General features: G+C 32.7%; 2 protein-coding genes across 15 annotated transcripts; both read right to left on the minus strand.

The window, feature by feature from the left end:
• Window positions 1-6635: 6635 nt before the first annotated feature.
• LOC105788969 (OVARIAN TUMOR DOMAIN-containing deubiquitinating enzyme 12) lies at window positions 6636-11295 on the minus strand. Of its 4 annotated transcripts, none has more exons than XM_012616116.2 (11): window positions 11157-11295; window positions 10231-10609; window positions 9960-10132; window positions 9793-9866; window positions 9570-9624; window positions 9159-9233; window positions 8946-9019; window positions 8815-8863; window positions 8151-8235; window positions 7758-7814; window positions 6636-6957 (listed from the first exon to the last, which is right to left on the minus strand). In XM_012616116.2, the coding sequence occupies exons 2-11, from the start codon at window positions 10565-10567 to the stop codon at window positions 6872-6874; spliced, it is 1065 nt and encodes a 354-aa protein (XP_012471570.1). In that variant the 5' UTR covers window positions 10568-10609; window positions 11157-11295; the 3' UTR covers window positions 6636-6871. The 4 variants fall into 4 exon arrangements, with proteins under 4 accessions (XP_012471570.1, XP_012471569.1, XP_052483534.1 ...); XM_012616115.2 differs by lacking the exon at window positions 11157-11295 and adding an exon at window positions 10956-11135; XM_052627574.1 differs by lacking the exons at window positions 8151-8235; window positions 11157-11295 and adding an exon at window positions 10956-11137.
• Window positions 11296-11934: 639 nt separating this feature from the next.
• LOC105788966 (phosphatidylinositol N-acetylglucosaminyltransferase subunit A) lies at window positions 11935-20650 on the minus strand. 11 transcript variants are annotated; one of them, XM_052627575.1, is made up of 11 exons: window positions 20482-20650; window positions 20119-20193; window positions 17359-18186; window positions 15893-16021; window positions 14867-15439; window positions 13910-14064; window positions 13631-13721; window positions 13399-13515; window positions 13214-13317; window positions 12604-12694; window positions 11935-12155 (listed from the first exon to the last, which is right to left on the minus strand). In XM_052627575.1, exons 3-11 carry the CDS (start codon window positions 17614-17616, stop codon window positions 12060-12062), a joined length of 1614 nt encoding a protein of 537 aa, XP_052483535.1. In that variant the 5' UTR covers window positions 17617-18186; window positions 20119-20193; window positions 20482-20650; the 3' UTR covers window positions 11935-12059. The 11 variants fall into 11 exon arrangements, with proteins under 11 accessions (XP_052483535.1, XP_052483538.1, XP_012471555.1 ...); XM_052627578.1 differs by lacking the exons at window positions 20119-20193; window positions 20482-20650 and adding exons at window positions 19370-19522; window positions 19772-19898; XM_012616101.2 differs by lacking the exon at window positions 17359-18186.
• Between the last annotated feature and the right edge of the window lie 2883 nt (window positions 20651-23533).

Genomic DNA, 23533 nt, shown 5'->3' on the forward strand with positions numbered 1-23533 from the left:
AAATTCTAAAAATTTTCTTAGAATCAGGGGACACATGCCCGTGTCCCTGCCCGTGTGGATGAAAATAGGCCATTTTAAGGTCACTTTTCTCGCCAATTTTGACATAACATCACAAATATTTCTTTTACTTATACCTACCTATTTAGCTCATTTCATTAATTTATCAAATTCTATTACTAGCTACGTGCATACGAATATTTAATATTCACAACCACAATTCAAACTATTTAATCGCCAAAGCAACCCTATACATGCCATATAAACCAAAATTTACTTTACAAAAACTACCGAAAATAACGGGGTGTAGTTTGATGTGATGATCCGATCCTCCGACCTCACGCTAATCTACAAGAAATATTAAACAACAGAATAAGCTTAATGAAGCTTAGTAAGTTCATAAGCCTTAAACGAACATACTAAATAATTCATTTAGATTAAGCATTTCACAACATGTCCTGCCAATCACAACTTCAATTGATGAATTCACATAATTGAGCTCAATATCAATAACTAATTAATTTCTTTCACATTAATCGTTGTAATACTTACCAATCTTTACCAAATTAAAGAACGTCTTACGGATTTGAGTACATTGTTTTCTTGATGCCTAGTCCAATTATGGTTTTACACAATTGCCATGGCCCTGCCATGGTCTTACACTCGTAATGCCATAACCCAGTTATGGTCTTATCATCAAGATGCCATAGCCCAACTATGGTCTTACACGTATACATTTACTGCCCTGGTCCAACCATGGTCTTATATAAGGTGCCATAACCCAGTTATGGTCTTTTCATTAAAATGCCATAGCTCAGCTATGGTCTTACATTCAAACATTGCCATGGTCCAACCATGGTCGTATCTGTCAATTCATCTTGTGTTATAGAATGATCGTACTCAATCTTGCATTCCACTTAATTTGAACTTTTCAATTAAATTTTCATATATTTACCATAATCATATTTCAAAAACAAAAACTTCAAATAATACATTATATCATTTCGAAATTAATAATTAATCATGAAAGTTCAATCATATGAACTTACCTGGACCAATTTGTAGAATTTGTTGTAATTCAGGGACTATTCAGCTAATTTCTCTTTTTCCACAATTTTCTTTGAGTTCTTGATATGAAGTAAAATAATAAAATCAACTTAAAACCTTCTCCTATGGCGTTTTTGGCTGATTAGTTGAAGAAGAATAGCCTAGAAAAGTATAGAATTCAATTTATTTAAGTTAATTTGGCAAAATTTACAATTTTTCTCTTAAATCACCTAATTCCAAGATTTTTTTCTGCTTATGCCGCCTCAGCCATTCCTTGGGTGTCTAATTGCCCTTTTAGTCCTCCCTTATTTATCATTTATGCTATTTAATCACTTTAGCAAGTTTTGTACATTTTTCAATTTAGTCATTTTTAATTAATTAACTATAGAAACGATAAAATTTTCTAATGAAACTTTAATACTACCTTAATGACACTTTGTAAATATTTATAAAATATTTACAGCTCGGTTTATAAAATCGAGGTCTCGATACCTCGTTTTTAAAACTAATTAATCTAACAAATATTTCTAAAGCATAATTCACTAATTCATAAGCCTTCCTAAATTCACAATCGACTCATAAACACTATATAATAAAATTTATGAGCTCACTTATCGGATTTAGTGGTCTCAAACCACTGTTTTCGACACCACGAAAAATTGAGCTGTTACAATTCCCATTTGATTTCTTAGAAGATTATCATGTATTCCATGGGTTAAAAGTGTTAAAATATGTGGTTATGAAAAAAACCTTATTGATTAATAATGTGTTATGGAAATTGGTTTCCATAGAATGGTTAATAATTTAATACTGTGTGCGCGCGTGCACGTGCGTGTGTGAAAATTATGTTGGGAGCACTAAGTGCTCAAATACTTTAATAAGTGAATGTGTAACTTGAATTTAAAATTTGAGGTATTGAAAGGTTTCAAAAAGCCTTAATGATGTGACTCGAAAATGTGCCCTGTATCTATTGGAAAAATCGATTGAGCAAACGGTGTTTTTAGGCACAACTGAAGTTTAAACTTTTTTTCTTAAAATTGAGCCTTGTGATATTTATAGTAATAAACTTTTAACCGAAATTATACATGTGTTTTGCACAAAGGCAATCTAGGTTGTTTCTCGACTTTCAACCGATCAATCTTCTTTGCTATCCTTGAACCTCAAATTGTTTTGAGTGTGGGCTCAAACAAATCGAACCAAGTGCACAGAATGAAAACTTTTCTTAACTTTCAATAAGAAATTTAATTTTCTCTATAAACCGAAAATTATGAATATTTTCCTAAAAAATAGAATTTATTCTTTAAAATAAATTACCACTATTTTTCGACAGAATATTGATGCTCTCAAAGTTATATCAATAGGTTAACTCATAGTTCTTATTTATAAAGAAACGTACAAGAGTTCTATTTAAATAATGTCTAATTAAATAATAATATTTTAATATAAAACATCATGTCCCATTAGAATTGGAACACAAGGGGCATCGATACACCCTAGGGAATACTAAGGTTTGTCGCCCCTCTCTTTTAACTGTGACTAAAAGGCCTTTTGTGTATTGGTTGCAATTATAGTTGTTATTTAGATTTTTTTTCCAACACTTAGAATTTATCCAATCCAATAATTATTTTCTATTTTCAAAAATATTAATTATCCAATTAAATTATTTTCTCAACCAAATTCTAATTCCATTAAAGTCATGATAATTAATTTAATTCTCACTTCAAACTTATTCAACAAATTTAGGGTCTGTTTGATTGCCGGTAAAATATTTTCCGTAAAATGATTTCGGAAAATGTTTTACTTTTCTCAAAATGATTTCTGGAAAATATTTTCGGTTTTTGATTGAATCTGTAAAATATTTTCTACTGTTTATGATTTCTGAAATATTTTTCAAAAAATTGTTTTACATATATTGATATATATTAATAATTTTTATATTTTAAATTATTTTTACATATATTGCAATGATTTATCTATAATAATACTCAATTATTAAGCTACAATATTAATCGTTATAAATTGAAAATTAATATCAAATAAATTATTTGTAATTGTGTTAAAAAAACAAGTATTGAATAATTAAAAAAAACAAGTTACTGGAAAATCAATAAATAGAAGCAATTTTCTACCGGAAATGAAGGAAGGAATGAAGGAGGCGATAGAGAGGAGAGCACGGAAAATGTCTTACGGAAATTGAAAGGGTAAGACATTTTCCCTAAAATGTAACCCATTTTCCCTTGTTTTGGAGTTCATTTTCCAAATGGAAAATGTTTTCCGCCAATCAAACGCTGGAAAAGTTGGAAATGATTTTCCAGAAAATCAATTTCTTGAATCAAACAGACCCTTAATTACCAATTTAATTACCTTATTCAACAAATCTATGATAACTAATTAATTTAATTCTCACTTCAAACTTTCAATGATTTAATTACAAGCAATTAAATAATAATTCAAAGAAATTAAATTAATTTATAAATCATCTTTCGTACTACGCAAGAAAACGCATTCACTGCGGATAGTGATACATGTGATTTATTTCTCTTACTTATTATTTTCATTCATTTCACAATTTATCGGTTCTATATGCAATTTGTTTTGGCTTATCTCAAGCTAGCAAAGGGACCAATTGGACATATCTAATTAGGGCTCAAATAATTTGAAATTAAGTTCTGAATCTTCGCGTATTAATTACAACTTATTTAATCATGGAATCATTTCACTATAGTACAATAATTGAACTCTCCCTTATTATATAGCATTACAAACGCTACTTTATTAATTGTTCGTCCAATGGTCTTGCCATAAGTGTGTTACCCTCATAGGATATCTTTAATCTCTTTGGGATGAAATCCGTTCTCTTAATATGATTCTATTTTATCTCATGGTTGCCATTAAATCTTCCAATATGAAAAATTCAATTACTAACACATAGTAATTAAATTATTTGTCTTATGACAAATGACCTGTGGCCACATTCCTTTTTCATCAATCATGTAATGTCAATGAGATGATATCAGTTACCCTTATAGGACTATGATTCCACTATTATGAAATGATGCTACATCATGTAGAAGCCATATACTATACATATCAGCTTTCAGTTCCTAATCTATTTGAACTTATGTTTTCATTTACATCAAAGTATACAAGTCACACATACATAATCCATCATCCATTTAGGATTAAGGTATGTCATACTATGAACATCACAAGTGAATAAATCCATAAATGGATCTAGGATAAATTCAACTTGGGTTATGATCGATTTATTGTTAATCCAGACAATGGCATCTATGTCTCTAGTTTCTGGGAGTCGATCTAATACCCTAGATAAAGCATCCCCCCAATTAAACTTGATAGATGGCATAAATAGTCTTTCAATTAATTTGCTTAGTTTTGATTAGACTATAAACTGTTTAAATTATCTACTAATATAAGTTATCTTTTTGCATTATGATTCGACCATATAATGCAACTTAATATTAGTTAAACATTAAATAAGTAATGATTCAATATTTGCTTACATTTTGCTTTGTGTGCAAAAATTGTTGAGGACAAATACAAATGATATTAGCGTATAATGAAATTCTATTTAAACCAATATGTTCGAAAAATTACAAGTATAAATGTATATACTACACTTAGGACACTAGATCCCAATAGCATCATGAAATGTGATGTCTTTATTTGTATGAAAATATGGAAATCATGTTATAAGTGTAATATGGTTATAAGTGTAATCTGATTATATTGTGAAATGCCCTAGTAAACTTAGTGATTTGTGAGGATACAATTAGCATGCTATAGGGATTAGTTAACGCGTGTGTTTGAAGATTATGGTTAAAAGATGCTTTCGAGCGCAGCACTTATGTGCGTTATGAATCTATTTCTAGGGTGTTCAGATCAATGCATTTTTAGTGTTGTCTTTTAAGGTGATCAGTTGAAATATCGTGTATCTAAATTTTGTTATGCTAAAGTTTAGTATGAGCGAAATATGAACTAAATAAGTGAATAAAAAAGCATGCTAAACATGAAATAAGTTGTGATGTAATGTTCTAATATTTGTATTATAAATGGACATTATGTGTAAATGATTAAGATAAAAGAATAAGTGAAGGACAATAAAGAGAAGCCATGAACCACTAAATATACATATGGTCATAAAATAAAGATTTGAATTTTAATGCCCTAGATAAGAAGTGAATATAAACATGGAATCTGTCTAATTGTATGAGACAAAAGAGCTATAACAGAAATTTATGTGTAGTGATGATAATAATTGTATACTTGTACTTAGGAGCTATATGTGAATTACATAATGAGATAACTATTCAACCATAAGCATTTTAAAGGAATTTTATTCTACTATTTAATTTGAATAAATATTTTTTTATTTTTTCAGTTTTGAAATTTATTTACAATGATTTGAAACTTAATTATATGTTTCAGTAATATTTAGAGATGTTTTAGAGTTTTTAGGATCAATTTTTAGTTTTAGGGGTCCAAATATTAGAATTTTAACTCAGTTGTTTTGAAACAACTAAGTCAGAAAGCCAAAAAAGACATACTAAGCAATTGTACCGATACAACTACCCAGTGATACCAATACAACTCCCCTAAGTCTCAGTCACTATATTATTTTGGCCTAGTTTGATTTATTGGGGCTCGTTTTGGGTCCCAGACAACCTTAATCGCTTTTGAATATTTTCTAAATGAGTTGAAATTGACTTTAAAGTCCCAAAATAATTTATATTTCATTTGAAATTTTAAATGTCCCAAAACGAGTGAGGGGTGTTGCACAAAATACTCTCAAAAGACCTAGCAAATAGATGCAGAGTATCACATTAAGTGGATATCGATATATAGTCGAAAATAATAGAGTCTATTGTTGGATTTTAAGATATTAACAAAAAAAATAACCCAAAGACCCTAAGATAATACCGTCCTCACTTGTCTGGAACTTAACCATGTAGGAATCGTTTCCTGGTTTAGTTCCGTGAGTTGGATCGATGTTGACGGTTTCTCAATGGAGTAAATCTTATTCAACAAAGCATTAACCCCAGTCTTCCTTCTAAGCAACTTGATGATTACCGTTTCGCTCATACTTTTTTCCATTAGAGAATGAACTCTCTCAAAAAATTTTATAGAAGGTGTTCCATCTCTGGTTTGAGTCAACACATCACCCTCTAGTAATTCAATGTATTCCTCTCACCCTCATGGTAGTTAAGAGTGTATATTTAAAAGAATGCAGGCGTCTCCCTATTGCAATTCCCCATCCTTTGAGGGACCATTTTCTCTTATCTAAAAATTTTAGATTGCATTGGTTCAGATCAATTTGATTTTTAGTCATTGTGAGCTCAAGCCTTCTTGAGTTCTGAGGCATTTAAATTTTTAAGTTTTTAAGTTTTTGTCATGTTATGTTTAGTCTTGATCACTTTAAATTTAGATCATTTTTGGGTCACTTATTTGATCATTTTAGCTTGAATCAATTTCAGATACGGATTGTTAACCTTTTATAATCAAATCAGATTTGGCTAAGTGTGAATTTATCGGATCAATTTTTTTCAAATTAGGATACTCATTCTCGGGTGTACACACATGGTACTATATCTTTATTTGGAAAACAAATGAGGATAGATTGAATCCAAGAAATATACAATCTAAGTGGAGCATTGAAGCAAGCAAGATGATGTCTCCTACCTTGCTTTGCTTTGCTTTGCTTTGCTTTTCCATCCTTAAAATAAACATTGAATCTAACATTGCATTGGTAGAAAATTAACGGCGAGGCACATTAGCTTTCTTGCTGAAGCAACAAAGCTTGATTGATTCATTGATATCCATCAGTTGACTCCAAATGCTTGTTCCGCAACATTCGCCACCTTTTCTTCTTCTTCATCCCGAATGAAGGCACATCTGAATATAAAGATAGTAATATAATCCGCGCATTATCAATATGCTCAAACAATACATGGATTTAAGAAATGACAGATTCATAATTTCATATTACTAGTTTGGCAATTTTTTTTTTCATTTCTTAAATGCATCATCCTTTCTAGAACCCATGGTTTGGGACTCTTGAGAACGTAGGGTTATAACAAAACCCTTTTTTTTTCCTATTGATTTGAAGATGATGATGATGATGATGATAATGTTGGCTGTAAAGCTTAAGTTTATGTATATTAGGCTTTCTTGAAAGTAAAGTTCGCTTTCTGGCAAACAAAGTGATCTAAGCCGTAACAATATCTAATAATCCTGGTCATCAATCTTTACATCTAATAATTATAAACAAAACAAATAATAAATAAAATAATATGTATATATATATATACATATATATATAAAACCACGGTCAAAAGGTACTATTAAGCTGAAGTGCCTCCGGCAAACCAAGTTATGCAACTACCATTCCCTCAAACCAGAATATCTCTGACTCAATGTTTCTTAGTGAGTTTATTGATTTGCAAACTTGGGTGTTTAAGGCATATGCTAGGTCATCTTTCCATCTATCTAATACTGACTGAAAATCTTCTAGAGGCTGAAAAGCGACTGGTCAACTCAAACCCAAACTAAAAAAGGTTAACTTGATCTATAATTGAAGCAGCTTTAGAATTTAGAGAGCAGGCTCAGCTGCATTCAATACAATAAACTGGTGTATTTCTAATATTCTGGCTAGAATGCACGTATAAGTAGTAATTTCCCAGGGTGGTATTTACCTCCAACTGGATATATTGAGTTGTAGTGTACCTCTGCCCAAAAGCTCAAAAAAATAACTGCAGAAACCAGACCGAACTGATTATTTTGTGATATAAAATTTCCACGGAATAGCACAATGGTTGAGCCGTAGTGTGCATCTTTCTTCTCTAGAAAACCATTAGATAAAAACGAAGGATAGAATATCTACGAAGTAGATATTTTTCGATCAACCATCATCATAACCTAAATGGTCAGACGGCAGCTTGCACCTCTAACTATTGAGATATAACAAGAGATGCTCAAATGCTAGGAAGAAATTTTAACATGACATTCAATGTATTAATTGCAATCAGAATCATAACGATAAACAAGAAAAATAACTTACTAATAGAAGCTAATACTATAGATTATACCTCGTTTTGACTTTTGGACATTTGGAAGAATCTCAATGTAGCAAGTGTCCTTGAAAGATGTTATGACAAATATTTTAACACCATACTGCAACAAGCAATTAGCATGATGCATTAGACAGCCACTGTTGGCATATTTTAACATAATCAGAATAACCAATACAGTTTTTCTTCCCATATTGTGCACTATAAAGCAGCACACAGAAATTGGCATCAACTAATCTTTTGGATGTCTACTGAATCATAGAGAGAGAAACTGGAGGATTGACAACGGAAAATTGATATGCAGGTTAGGCAAATTGAACAATATAACAAAAATTTAAGGGAGGGGGAATGTGAAATCTATCACAAACAAGAGGGTAAAAGAAAGACTTAATTCACGATTTGGCCTCTAAATTATACTCATTTTTCCACTTCATACCTAATCTTTTTTTTCCATTTTGGTACCTGAAATTTTCATCCCAATTTACCCAAAAATAATTGCCAATAAGAACATGACACATTCTTATTGGACGCTGGTAATTTTTGGGGGTAAAATGGGGTGAAAATGATATTTCAAGTACCAAGGTGGGACCAAAAAAATTTTAGGTACCAAAGTGGGAAAGCGGATATAATTCAACGTCCAAATTATGAATAAAGTCAATACAAAAAGACAGGTGGAGCGTACCGAATCTGCAGCAGCCTGCAAAGTGACGTGATCACCCCATTCACCACTCCTGTAAGCATCAATATGATGAAGCAAGGTCAAGAAAACTAGAAAAGGAAGAATAGTTAAGTCATGGAGGAACAGAAAAATACTTGGACATCTTCTCCAGGTAGTCACCGTATGCCATGGGAACATACCCCTCATATATATCTGGACAAGACTTAAGCTGATTGTGCAAGATATAGCAAGAAAAGAAAAGTTAACATCAAACTTTACTTGCAATGCACAATGATTTCAATGTAAGACTATACATAAGCCCAACAAACAAAAACGCCAAACTTTGCTATTGTATGTTAAAGGCCAACCTGGTCTACAACTTGCTGCCTCACAAACTCATGATGCTCAGGAGTTCGATAAACTTGATGAGATAGAGCACGGAACTGGCAACATCATGAAGCTAATGAGACATCAGGTATATAATTTACATGAAGCACTGCAGTAACAATTAGTGAGCTTCCATGATCACTGGGAAGAATGTCATAGGGGACGAGATTTTATGTCAGTAACAACATTCGAAAGTTTTACCAACAATCGAGTCAAGACCTTGGAAATAAATGTTAGAAGGGAACCAATATCAAAAGACACCCATGCTTTTATATGGATACATGAAACCTATGTATGTATAATGACAGTTTAGACACAGAACAACTTCAACCATATTGATGCTATCTAGCTCTATTGATGTTAATATCCATGCTTTCAGCTTTTAAGCTAACCTGACAGTTACCGTCTCCTTCAACTTTAAGCTCCACTAAATTATAGACTTGCAATCTGTTACAGCAAAAGAATTACCAGAACCATATATTCAACAAATAGGTCAACCAAAGGGGAAAAAATGGCAATAGAACTAGAAAATAGCTAGAAAATATAAAGATAAAGAATTCAAAGAAAGGTCCAATTCCAAGTTCCAGGAAACAAAACAAAAAAAAAAACGCAAACCTCTCTAGTAGTCTTTGATGATCTAAAGTTGCTTCATCAACAGAGGGTATTTCACCATTGATTCTTGGAATATGCTACACACAACCAGAGATAAATCTAAATGCATAACTACGACACTACTTTTTAGATGTCATAATCAAGAATCTAAACCTTATAGTCACACTTACAGGAACAGGAACCATCTGGTTCAGCCTTTTCCCAACTTCACCATCAAGAGCAAACTCATCGGTTAGCTCCAATGAATATGACCTATCCTCTTCACATAACAACTTCTCTTCAGGGCTAGAACATGAACTAGAAGTTGTTATTTCATCTTGCTCTTCCTCACCACAACCTTGCCCTACAAATCACAAAACAGAAACATATTAATGCAATACATTAAAGACATATCAGCAACTTCAAACCGTCAAACTCGAAAATTCAGAAACTTCCTTATACCAGAACCAAAGTCCCCAACAGACTGATTGATACAATCTCGAGTGTAACCAGACACTTGCAATTGCAATTCTTCTTCCTCCCCTTGGCTTGGAGATCCCACCACTGCAAGTTTTGACAGTTCTTGAAGTTGAAGAGTATGAGCAATAGCCTCATCATTTTCCACATTACAACATTCTCCCGCGTCGTAATGGTCATCCTCCTTGAAACTATTTCCAGTGTAATACTCTCCATTTTCTTGAGTTAACACACCACAATATCCACAATTAGCATAGGGATCACTATTGAATAGTTGCAAACCCCACTTAACAAAATCATGTTCTTGCTCAGATGTCACCATCTTCTCTGTAGATAAAATCTCTTAACCCCCAAAATCTGCTTCCTGCAGTAATGAACGTAGACAAAATATATATATGATAATAAAGTTTAGTTATTTAGTAACAAAATGCAATACCCAGATTTTATTATAGCTTAAATATTTCTACTTTATGTAAAGGTTTGAGCTTTAACTAATAGATTTGCAGCCAAAAATGGTCAAATAGACCCCCCCCCCAAACAATAAATATCAAACTAAACAATGAATTAACAACAAATTGCTCAGATTAGAAAACCCAAATTGTCCCTTAAACAATGGCATTATAGAAAATTAGAAAGAATTAAGAATACAAGAAAAGTAGCAAACACATTCATTAAAAAAGAAATGAGAACTTTAAAATGGAAACACATACCAGATTAGCTGAATGATATTAGAAGGAAACTAATTAAGATAATTTATCCATGAAAATAATATTAGAAAAACCCATTGAGATAAATAAAATAAAATGCGGGGTCGATACGCGGCAGAGACGAGATGAGTGGGGAATGAGGTGAGGAATACTTTAAAATGGAAGGGAAAAAATGCAAAAAAAAAAAAAAGTAATAATAATTACAGGAGGTGATGATAAAGGAGGGTCAGTTCACGAGGTATTGTACTAATGGTACTATTACTTTGCTTCCGTCAGGTAATAGCGGAGGAGACTAACAGTCAACGTGAATTGACGGCTATGGCATCTTCATTCTTTTTCACTTGTAGGCTGTAGCAGTATTTTGTAGGGTATTGCTCTTCTTTCTGACTGGAATTGTATTTCCCAGTTGCTAATCTCCACAAAGCCCAATCCAATTGAAATTAGGCGCTGTATCTCTATGGTTAGGTGCCCCCCCACCCCACCAAAAGAAAATTGCTGTTACCAGATTGTATGGGTACACTAAATCCCGCGTGAAAACCAAAATAAGGCACATTAATCTTTCATAATAAAAAAAAATTGAATATATAAACCAATAAGCCGCATATCATCTCCTTTTGAAAAAATTTTACTTAAAACGTGTTTTATTTTTTATTTTATTTTAAAAAACAAAGTAAAACATAATATAATGCATTTTTTAAAAACTCATTAATTGTAAAATCATATTTGTAAATAATAATTTTTTAAATGTTAACAACTATAATCAAAAATATCAAAATACAAATACAAATACATGTCCGAATAAGTACTATTAACTGAACTAAAATTCAGGTTTGGCGATAATGTACCGTGAAACTGAAAATTGTGCATGATAAATTTTGAACCTGCCCAAAACCTCTTTTAACTATGCCAAGGCCTCGTTGTGAATAATAATTAAAATGAAGTGAAAAACATGGGATTTCAAGAAAGCACATTCAGAAGTGGATTGCAGCAATGAGATTTTTACTTAAAATGCATAAAGAATAGAATAAGGTACAATGCTTGAAGACGAAACGTCAAATATTTGAAGCTAATAATATTGTTATAAACTCGAAAACTATTCCTATACTATTATTCTGATTTGCAACGATATATTTCTTCAATCCTTTCTCCGTGTTGATGGCAGCGTAGAGCCACATCAGGCACCTCCTCGATATCCTTTGCAGGCTGGTGAAGCAGTAACAACAGTATAGTAGATTAAGTAAAACTATAAACAAAAACAAACCATCACTTCATGTATAACCGTCAAGTTTTGACCCAAAACTCAAAACCTGGTCCAACCATCCAACCCGTCTAGTCTTAATATAAAATGACCAAAACCCACAAAGCCACCCAAACCCAAACTGACTCAAAATCAAAATGAACAAAACTCGACATGGTCCAAACCCATAATGACCGACCCGAAAAACCTGAGCCTCAAACCAAAAACAACCCTGAACCTGGAATAACCCAAAATGACCCTAACCTGAAACTAATCCAAATTCAAATGACCAAAAAATTTTAAAACTTGAATTGACCTTATCCAAATTGAGCCGATTAAAAACCAAACTGATTCACCCAATTGACTGATTTAATTTTACGGGATCATACCAAAAAGAAAAAAAACACCATGTACCTGCAACAGTTCTAACAGACGCCATATCAAAAAGTCGATTATCATAACCAAGCAAAACAGCTTGCCTGCCCAAGCTCCACATGAAAGATACCTAACAAAACATCACCTCATTAGCATCCTTGGTAATAACTCAAAAATAATGTGATGATTTTACCAAATATTTCAAAGTTAAAAGCTACCACTTTGTATATTACTCAGATTCTCCATTGTCCCTGAACTACCCATGTCCGACACAAAACAAAAACAAGAGGGTATCAACTTAAAAATAAAGAAAAGCTTTAAAAGTTTGGTATACCCATAACAAACACATAATTATGTTCAATACTCGTCTCCAAGTCCTGTTCACAACTAGATAATGCGAGCTTGAGTGTATATACAGTTGATGATTGCAAGGTTGTATGTAATTTTTTATTTAATTACTTAATAAGCCAACTTTTAATCTTCCTGCCTTCCATACTAAAAGCACATAAGAAAATATCCATGCCATACACTCAACATTATACCAAAAACCTTTCAGTGAAATCAGAGGTGCTTGAAAAGCATGAAACCATCTCATTGGCTAAATCAAATTTGTGAGCATCATCTTCAGGGAAAACATTCAATGGCATACCTGGAAAGTCGTTCTAGGAGACTCTGATCAGAACATTTCAAGGCACGATTATATACAATCTCAGTCCTTTCAGCAACATCGTTCCAATTATAAAGTCTCTTCATCTTGCCACAGAAAGAGAAATATGCATTTGTCCACCTCACGCAGTTCAAAATTACTATATGAAGTCAATGAAAATTACTTACTCGATCATGCATAACCTGTGGATCAATATTAGGAAGGATAGATATTGCCTTCCTAATTGCATGTACCATGTCACTAGGATCCGGTTCAGCAAGTACTATCATGTCATCGGGTAAAACCTAAAACAAATAAATGGAAAATTAGAGGATATCTTAAATAAATTCCAATCCTTTTAGGTGCAAAAGCATAAACCAGTTTGGTATGTCTAGGTTAATGACAGTTTGAAATACATGCCTCTGGGACACCTCCTACACGTGTGCTGACAGTTAATAGTCCACAACTTGCAGCCTCCAATATGGCTATACAAAAAGCTTCAGTTAAAGAACTGTCAAAAGGAAAAGCAATTAAGTTGATCAGCCTTTACACTTGATTATCGAATGATCAAGGAATGTTAATTTGTCTTCTTTGTGTTTCTTCTTCTTCTTCTTTTCCCTTTTTTTTTCTTTTTGGCTTCTGGTTACATAAAAAGGTAATAAACTAAAAACGGGTGGTCTGTAGGAACCAAAAATTTACCTGTTTAAAAATATGTGGCCAGAAATCAGCACAGACCTTACAGAAGCATGTGGTACAGCCCCCAACATCTCAACTCGATCTTGGAGAGAATGCTTTTCTCTCATCTCTTCCAACCGCACTCGTTTAGGTCCATCTCCACCAACAATGAAACGTACCTTCGCAGGTGTTTAAAAATGAGAAAATAACTCAAAATAACAGTGCAGACTAACATGTTAGAGTACAGTCGTACTTTCTACTAAATACCAAGTCTTCATCCAAATGAGGAACTATAACCAACACACTGAAAGATTTAACTAAAACTTAAAACATGACAATGGATCAGAAATGTGTAAGTGTAGCAGAAATTCAGATGTCTTGATGTAAGAGGCTTGTGTATGTGAGAGAGAGCAGGTGCAACATGGCAGTTGGCTAAACATGCTAATTTTTAGGCCTATAACTGATGAACCATCATAATTTAGAAAGCCGTAATAAACCCTTTTGCAACTAACTCCTCTCATGCTAACTGCAGAAAGCAAACCAAAAGAATGGCTACTGAAATATTTTCCAAGACTAACATAAATTGAACCATAAAAAGGCAATTATATTCATCACATAGGCAGACACTGCTGAAAAGGCAGGATATTTATTCTACATAAACATATTTTTCGTATGTAAATAGGGACTATACACCAAATTTACGTAAAAATGGCCAACAGTTCATATGGATATATAATGGTGGCCATTTTATGCTTAGTCTAGCCAGTAGCAACAACACTAACCATCATTGCAGAATATCTAACCAAAGGACATAGGTAATTAAAAAATCCAACCATCTCATACCCTTGCCAGTAGCTGGTGAAGCAACATAAGAATTGGGTGAACTGCTCATTTCTAACTAATACCATGACAACTGACTAGTAACAGAACAAGCCAATAAATCAAAATCTTTTCAGCAACAACATGCTCTGAGCAACTCACATTGGGATACAAACGACAAACTTCCGGAATGACTTCCACAAGCAAATCTGCACCCTTCCGATAAACCAACCTACTTATCACAACAATAACTATTTCATCACGGCCAAGGCGCTGTTGAGCAGGTTTGAACATAGCTGTGTCCACGGCATTAGGTATCACAAAAACCTTTTCAGGCGGCAAACCTGACCGTAGCACTGTATTTTCCTTGCTTGTATGAGAAACACATATGGCCCGGGTTACATCTGCCAAAGTAAATTGCAGAACCTTGTTCATGTGGATACTTCCCACATCAGCAAAACCATACAATGAATGATCAGTAAATACAACCTTGTATCCCATAGTACGTGCGTGCATCAAAGTCTCATGGCATAGAGTTGAGAAGGCTTGATGACCATGCACAAGTGATATTTTTTCCCGAAGAAGTATAGTCCTAATTATTGGGAATGTTCCATAGATAGTCGGGAATGTATTCTGCATAAGAAATGGCCGCCACGGTACATAATAAACCTTCAGACCACCCGTCATGTATCTCACCCCAGATCGATTTCCATAAGCATGAGTCAAAACAACCACCTGCAATAATAGAGTAAATACATCATCCATTTTAGGGAAATAAAAGGACTGAAATTTGGTACCTATTGCATTGAGAGTTTGAAGAAAAAACGAATCATTAATTTGCAGGAACGGAAGGCAAAACGGAGTTGGATAGAGAAAAGGACCAAGGAATTTTAAAATATGATGTCTCTTATCGACCAAAGAAGTAAAACAAAAGGATATCAGGTTTAGTAAAAAATGCAGAGCAGAGAAAAGGAGAAAGAAATATAGAGAGAACCCTTCCAGAGAGGGACATTATAGTATTCTTCTACCTAAGCAACGGCATATCTAAAACCTTCTTTGAAAAAAAAAGATTTCCTCTTTATAGTAGTGGACCTAAAATCATTCCCCCTTCTTTTCTGGGGAAAAAGAAAAAACATCATTCCTCACAAACAAGAATTAGAACCTACAAACTTACAGAAATTTTCTGACCTTGTGACCAAGTTTTAGTAGGCATTGTGACAGATAATAGATGTGATTCTCGACACCACCAAAGTTGGGATAGAAAAAATCAGAAACCATAAGAATCCTGTGCTTCAGGTCAGCCATGAAGGCAATCACCTGCAACAATAATAGTAAAATATTCTTTGTTATAAAAACATGAGAAAAACAAGCAGTAAATAGGAGTGCTGAAACTGGTGTAATCTAAACAACAACAGCTGGAAATGATCCCCAATACCTAGCATGCGAGGGCCACATGTTTTTTAATTGCACAGAGAGAATGCAGCAGAGCAAGTTGGGAATGGGGAATGGAAGCACAGAAACTGAATGTTATTTAAATGGAAATAAGCTCTGTTCCTAATAAATACAAATCAAAATACAGATTTATTCTAGCAAATATTAATATTGCAAAAAAGACAAGTAATAGTTTATGCAGTCATATTAGCAAATTCTGCCATTTGTAATGAGCATTTAACTATTTATGCAGTAAGAAGCAGCTTATAGTACACCAAATGACTTGAAAAAAGAAAAAAGGCAGGGAAAGAAACACATCAGTGGTTTTTTTTCATTGGAGATGATCAGCAAATAGTTATTGGCAATGCTTTGGAGGTGCAACTATACTCAAATGGTTTATGCAAAATGCAGGAAAAACATTTTACTTTGGAAGTGCACGATTGAAGAGGGAAGTTGAATCAAAAACATAAACCTATGTAAAACATCAAGCAAACCTATCTTACTCATATATAGTACATCTAATCACCATTGACCACCACAGCCAAATCAAAACTTTGGTGAACAAAAACACTCATCATATGTTATTCTAGGCAAGTTTTTAAGAAGGTTAAGGGTAAAAGTTTGATGCTATTATAGATCAAAACAAACTTATCATCCTCAACTAAGAGGTTTCTTTCTCCCCTTTTCTTTCTGTTTCCCGAAGTGTCATCTTTTTCATAAAAGCAAACAAATGAGGAAATTTATAGCAGAATAAACCAGTATCAGATCCATCTCCTGGCACCAAGCAAAATTCAAAACTCGGAATTCAATTACATTCTTATAGGAAATCAAGGATATGGGAGCAGAAGCAAACACAGATTAGATTTTTAATTTTTGTTACAAACCACAATCAAATTTTAGGAATAAAATCTTATAAAAAACGTATTTTTTTGGCTATTAGCAAAACTGAGAAATAAGCTGCCCACTACACTATAGTTTAATCCTCCAGGATTATTCAATACCAAGCCTATTGAGTGGATTACGCACAAACAAGTTAAGAGACCTTAAGATCCATATATTAAAGATATTAGCACCATTAAGAGGAGATCTAAACATATATCAAGGGATCTAATAGGATATTGCTCTAAGAGCTCTTAGATAATCAACCAATAAGCTAATATAATGCATGCAACTCCAAATTAATTTGTAATCAAGAAGCCATTTCCAGAAGATAAAAACAGCACCGCAGCTATGGCAGACCAACTGGGCATTGCTACTATAGGACTCCTTTGCATCAAGCATGTATGGGAGATATCAATTAGCAAAAATTTCAACTTGTTCAGCAAAAGACTTGTCCCTATGCGGGCCATAGAGATTGCCCATCCAGTTCCAATGTTTTTGACATGAATCTCCAGACCTATTCTCAATAAGATTGTGCTGGTCCACATCTTCCATGGGGCAAGCATCCAAGCTAGATATGCCCATGTGCCTTCTGCTACCATAGAAGATGCTAAGCTTCCATATCATTTTTGCAACAACTAGCAAAGCCTCTGCTTTGCAGGTTATCACCAAAACTGGTCCAACGGATATTCTCTTACAACCTTTCAAGCTTTTTTTGTTTCGCATCCTTTTTGCTTTGTAACCAAAGTTGCTCTCCAGAAATGTTACCTCGTTACTTTCTTGTCCCATGCTCTCTTTTCCACCCAAACAAGCATTCATTGAAATCTCTCTAACTTCACCAAATGCATCTTTACTTTTCTTATACTTCTTCTGACCCTTCTCGGCTTCCTTTTCATCTGTACAAAACTCTGATTTCCTCTTTTTATTCGATCCTTCTTCTTTTCATTGTTATCCACCTTTTCTCTTATTCATACCAGCCAGCTCTATTGATCAATTGGAAACATCATTCGTATTCTCAGCTGACATATCCGAAATACCACTTTCTTTTGCATTGCCTTCTCCAGCTTGTAATTCTCCCTCTCATACCAATCTTTTTCAGGTTTCTTCTTACCATTGTTGACAATAGCTTCCCTAGAAAATCATTTCCAGTTATCCCAAATCCTAATGCAAAACTGAAAGCAATACAGAGAGAAATATGTTAAATGGGCAGTGCTTTAGTTGAACCCCCTCCAAATAAATCCCAACTCATCCAGCTTTCACTCAATTTCTTTTTCTTTTTTTTTTTGTTTTAACTACAAAACATTTGTACTTATTCCAGCAGTTTTGCATCAATAACGATAATTACCAAAAAAAATATTCCAAGATTCTGTTCACACTAAACATTACAATAAGAAAAGCAGCTATCTTGTTTCAATGCTTCCAAAAGATCATTTATTCATTAATAACCATAGCAGATAAACTTTTAAGATGAAGAAAAAAAATAGGCATTCAAGAAGTCACATCCTTTGATCCCTCCCACCTAAATCAAAAATCAATGGTAAACACCAGTACTGTAACAGAGGCAACAATGATATTGCTGAATTTGAAACCAAGCTAATTAAACATCAAAAGTAACATGAGAATTAGAGGTGAGCGTTCAATCGAGTCGAGTCGAATCAAGTAAAAAAAGTTCGAGTTAGTAGAGTTGATGAGTCCTATTTTATCAACCAAACTCAATTTGAAAAGTTTTCGAATTGAGTAGAATGATATGAAATTCGAGTTAAATCGAATATATTTGTTTAAGTTTATAATAGTTCAAATTAACCACAGGATATAAGTAAAGAATAGTAATTGAATAACTCTTTACTATAAAATAGATAATTAAATCGTCCTTAATTTTCATCTAACTGAAAATGATAATCAAATCTTTATCCATTGAAGAAGGTGATAAGATCAGCTAACTAACAAACAAGTTTTTCCATTTGTTACTAAATTTCCATCTTTGACCCTCCAATGGTAATATTTGGTGGAAATTCATGGCAGCAATTATGCTGCCAACATGAAAAAAAAAAAACTAAAGATGAAAGGAAAATGCAAAGCAGCCATGATTACTCAAACAAAAGATCAAATTAAAAAAATAAATGAAAGCTATAGACTTTTTAGAAGTGAAGATTAAAGTTCTTGGGGACCGGTTAGCGTAGAAATGCATTAATGTCATCCCTGAAGAATATAACACTGGGATTTGAGGGATCATTAATCTAACTTGAAACTTAAAAAGAACTTTTAAAAACGTGCACTTTAATCTTATTATGGAAACAAAGAATATGAAGGAGATAGTTGCATTGAGTATTTAGAACCAAATATATTAGCACTTACACAGAACTTCATCAATCATAAGAACATGGTCCTTTTCCTTCATGCTTAATAACCAATGGATGGTCTCCTTGTCGCTAACCTATTCTCTCACTCTTCTTGCCTCTTTTAAATACCTCATTTCTAACTATCATTAGTCAATTTAACCCCAAAGTGCTTGATAGATAGGAAGCAGAGAAGAGAAACAGATGACAATTATAAGACAGAAAGAACATGCCAAAAGAGACACCAGCTATCAGTTTCAAAAACATAAAAGAATAAGGGCACTTTCAAGTTTCTGCTCATTCCAGTTATGTTATTTAATCTAGGATTAATCCTTTTACGATAAAAGGTAAAGCAAAGCAAGAAAGAGAACCCCAAAAGAGATAAACCAAGGAAAAACGAAAAAGGGCAGTTGAAAGATACCTAAAATCGACCGGAGTGCCAATGAACACAGACGCAAAGAATGGAATAGAAATCGGGAGTCGGAAGAAAGTTGGGGTTTCAAAATCGGGGATGGGATTTTCCTAATTGGGAAACAGAAAACTGAAGTGTAAAAGTGTAAAAGACAAAATTAAAATTAAAATTATAGCTTTAATCCAAAACTACCTCGATTTGCTTAATCCGGATATTTGATCTCGCTCCAATTCAAAAAACCGAATTACTAATTGGAATTGGTTAAAAAACTGAACAACTCAATTAGAATAATTCAACATTTGAATTTCTTTTTCGATTTTTTCTGAGTCGAATCTAATTTTACTTAGAGAATGTACCTCTATGATATTCTTTTCACTCTGTTACTGAAGACACCATCATTGTCGCTGATAGATCCCCTAATGGCCCAGTTTCTGTTAAAAATGTGAGACTCCAACGAAAAATGAGATGATAGCCAAAAAAATTTAAAACTGAGATGAAACTAGTATCAGCTCGCAACATAAGAAACCAAAAATGTTTTACAGTTCCAAAATCACCTTTGCTACTAATTAATAGATTTCAGCAACATAAAACAATTAACAAAAAATCAAAATGCACCACTCAAGAACTTTCAAATCAATAGATAAACAAGCTCAATAATTCATTAGCAACAATAACAAAATCGGAATTAAGGATTTGATTGATAAAATTCCAGTTCTCACCGGTCAAAATTCTCGATTGATCCACAAATTCTTTAGCGATTCAGATTTTAATTCGTAAATTATAACGGCCTCACCGTCGCCGTAAAAACACAATTAATACTATTTATATATGATTCAAAATGCTCGGAAAAAATATTTTAAAAGAATCAATCAAGGTTTTCATTGTATACAGAAAAGAAAATTTGGGAGGAAATGCAAAATTTAAGGAAAGGGTAAAAAGCTATCCATTGGGTTTAGAAGAGGTACAAAGATTGGGCCTTAAGGTCTGAAGTTTGTTGGACTTCGTTTCTATTTTCCAGAAAATGGTAAAAAGCTTATCATTGAGTTGGTTGCGTAGGTTTTATTTAGTTTAATTATAATAGAGTGAATTTGAGTTTTAAAATGGATAAACTATCAAAATAGTCACTTTTGTTTGTCTTAGGTTATGTTTTAGTCACTTATGTTATCGTGTTGTAACATTTTAGTCACTGAACAGTTAATTGCCGTCAATGGTGTAATAGTAAGCTGACGTGGCACGTTAAACCATCATTTCAAATGAAAATTTTAGGATAAATTCTACAATTGGTCCCCATATTTTTTCATTTTGAGCAATTTATTTTTTTATGTTCTTTTAAATTTTTTTTTCATTCTCTCCTGAGTCTCTCTCTATTTTCCTCCTTTCTTCATTTTTTAACGTAGTTTTTCTATGTTTTCTATTTGTTAAAACTAGTCCACAAGCTCGCCTCACTCGAAAAAATTAAATTGCTCAAAAAAACAAAAAGTATAGGGCCTAGTTTTAACAAATGGAAAACATAGAAAAACTAAGTCAAAAGAAATGGTGAAGGGAGGAAAACTTAAGGAGAATCAGAAGAAAATGGGAAAAAAATGAAAGTTAAAAAAACATAAAAATAAATAAATTAAATTGCTCAAAACGAAAAGATATGGGGACCGATTGTATAAATTAAACTAAATTTTTTGTTTTAAATGATGATTTAACTTGCCACATGAGCTTACCGTTATAGCCCGAAATAGGGCCTAATCGGAATAGTAGTTTCATAACCACAAATTCGAAGTAAAATAGTTTAATTTTATAATTTTTTATTAATTACCGATTGATTGAAATATTGTGTGAAAATATGGATAGGAAATTTTAATGATTTAGTGCCTAATTGAATTTTTAAGACTAAATTGAGAAAAATGCAAAGTGTGTCTAATTAGTGATTAAATGACTTAATTGAATTATTGCATGAAATTGGAAGTGTTTATGTGGAAAATAGACCATAAATTAGTTTTATGGACACATAAGGGTAACTCTAGAAAAAAATATTTAAGTAAATGGGTCAAAGGCATTTTTGTCAATATTGAATAAAAGACAAAATAAGATGAAAATAAGTGTTCATCTTCTTCAAAATTGGAGCTTGCTGCCAAAAATTCCATGTTACCATAGCTAGGATTCTTGATTTTTCTAAGCTCAATTGTAAGTGATTTCTTGCCCCATTTTTAATTATTTTCGTATTTTTATGCTTATTGAGGCTTGAATTTCATGTTTCTACCATTTATTTTAAATGGAATTAAAGTTTAAAAATTCACTCATTCATGATATAGTTGTAATTTGATGAGTGATGTTAGATAATGAATGTTTGAAGTGTTAATTACGAGTTTTACTAGATAAATTTCGATAAAAATGTTGAAAAAGGACTAAATTGTGAAAGATAGTAAAGTGTGCATAAGTTGTGATTTTGTGAAATTGAGGGCTGATATGAGCATGAAATATGATTTAGTGAGGTTTGAAATTTAAGAAATTTAGTGAATTTTATTTTTACGAGCTTAGGGACGAAAGTGTAATTTTTGAAAAGTTATGAGAAAAATGTAAATTTGCCAAAATGTTGTGTATGAATTGTATTTGAATGGAATGTTGATAAAATATATTAAATTGTGTTAATATAGATCAAGAAAGAAGAAATAGTGGAAGTGATCGGGGAAAAGAGAAGGTTATCGACTAATTTACGAAAATAGTCGTTTTGCATCCGAGGTAAGTTACGTGTAAATAATAGCAATATATTTTTATAAATTGTGAATTATATTTGATATGTGAATTAACATTGAATGTGGAAGGAAAATTGTTCATGAATTGTTCAAGTGATAAAGTGTTTAAAATAAAGTATTAAGTGTAAATTCCCGGTTGAACTTAGGAATAGAAGTGGATGTAAGTGGCATGTCACTAGAGACCAGTGTTACAGTGTTACAGTGAGTCTCGAGGAATTTCTAGTGTTATTGATCAGTGGTAGCTTCGGCTACAATTCAGTGGTAGCTACGGCTACAATTCAGTGGTAGCTTCGGCTACATTTCAGTGGTAGCTACGGCTACATATCAGTGGTAGCTTCGACTACATATCAGTGTGGCACTTATGTGCTAATTCTCTACGTATCCGTGTATATTCCGAGTATTCAACGGGATTAATAATGAGTTAAAGTGAACATGAAATAAAGTGTGTATGCAGGTACATTTGAAAGAATGAGCATATGTGATAAATGTTAAGTGTATAAATGTATGTGCAAGTAAATTGGTAAGATTGTGCATGTGTAAGTGATTGAAATTGCTAACAAATGTATTGATTAGTTATATGTTAAAAATGTTAATTATTAAATGAGTACTTATTGTTTACATGTAACTTACTAAGCTATTAGTAGCTTACACCTTTCTTCCTTTCCTTTGTTTTATAGTGTTTTGAGCTTGCTTGAATTGGGGATCGTTGGAGCCTCGTATCACACTATCAATAGACATTTCGGTATTATGTGATTTCAAAACGTTTAAAGTTATGGCATGTATAGAGACTTATTCATTTTGAGTATGTTCATATGATATGGCTAAAGATTAGCTATTGAAATGGTTAGTAAAGAATATGTTTTGGTGTTATGTATGCTTAAATGGTAATGAAAACAAATAAACTATAAAAAGTAAAAAATTGCAAAGAAGTAGTTTTTGGGACAGCAGCAGTGACATGAATATGAAATATCACCAAAATAGTAGAAATAGAATTAGAGAGTGAATGATATATAGGATTAAATCTTAT

The sequence above is a fragment of the Gossypium raimondii genome, chromosome 2 (genome assembly GCF_025698545.1).
Source record: "Gossypium raimondii isolate GPD5lz chromosome 2, ASM2569854v1, whole genome shotgun sequence".
Classification (NCBI taxonomy): Eukaryota; Viridiplantae; Streptophyta; class Magnoliopsida; order Malvales; family Malvaceae; genus Gossypium; species Gossypium raimondii.

Excerpts from the sequence above, each read along its gene's own strand:
- LOC105788969 (XM_012616116.2), bottom strand. The coding sequence starts at position 10,567 with ATGGTGACATCTGAGCAAGAACATGATTTTGTTAAGTGGGGTTTGCAA. Across the intron at positions 9,625-9,792 it reads CATCAAAGACTACTAGAGAG|ATTGCAAGTCTATAATTTAG; the intron begins GTTTGCGTTTTT and ends TTGCTGTAACAG. Across the intron at positions 9,020-9,158 it reads GGCAGCAAGTTGTAGACCAG|CTTAAGTCTTGTCCAGATAT; the intron begins GTTGGCCTTTAA and ends TTGCACAATCAG.
- LOC105788966 (XM_052627575.1), bottom strand. The coding sequence starts at position 17,616 with ATGGTAGCAGAAGGCACATGGGCATATCTAGCTTGGATGCTTGCCCCA. Across the intron at positions 14,065-14,866 it reads TTTGTCGTTTGTATCCCAAT|GTACGTTTCATTGTTGGTGG; the intron begins GTGAGTTGCTCA and ends ACACCTGCGAAG. Across the intron at positions 13,516-13,630 it reads GTGTAGGAGGTGTCCCAGAG|GTTTTACCCGATGACATGAT; the intron begins GCATGTATTTCA and ends TATTTGTTTTAG.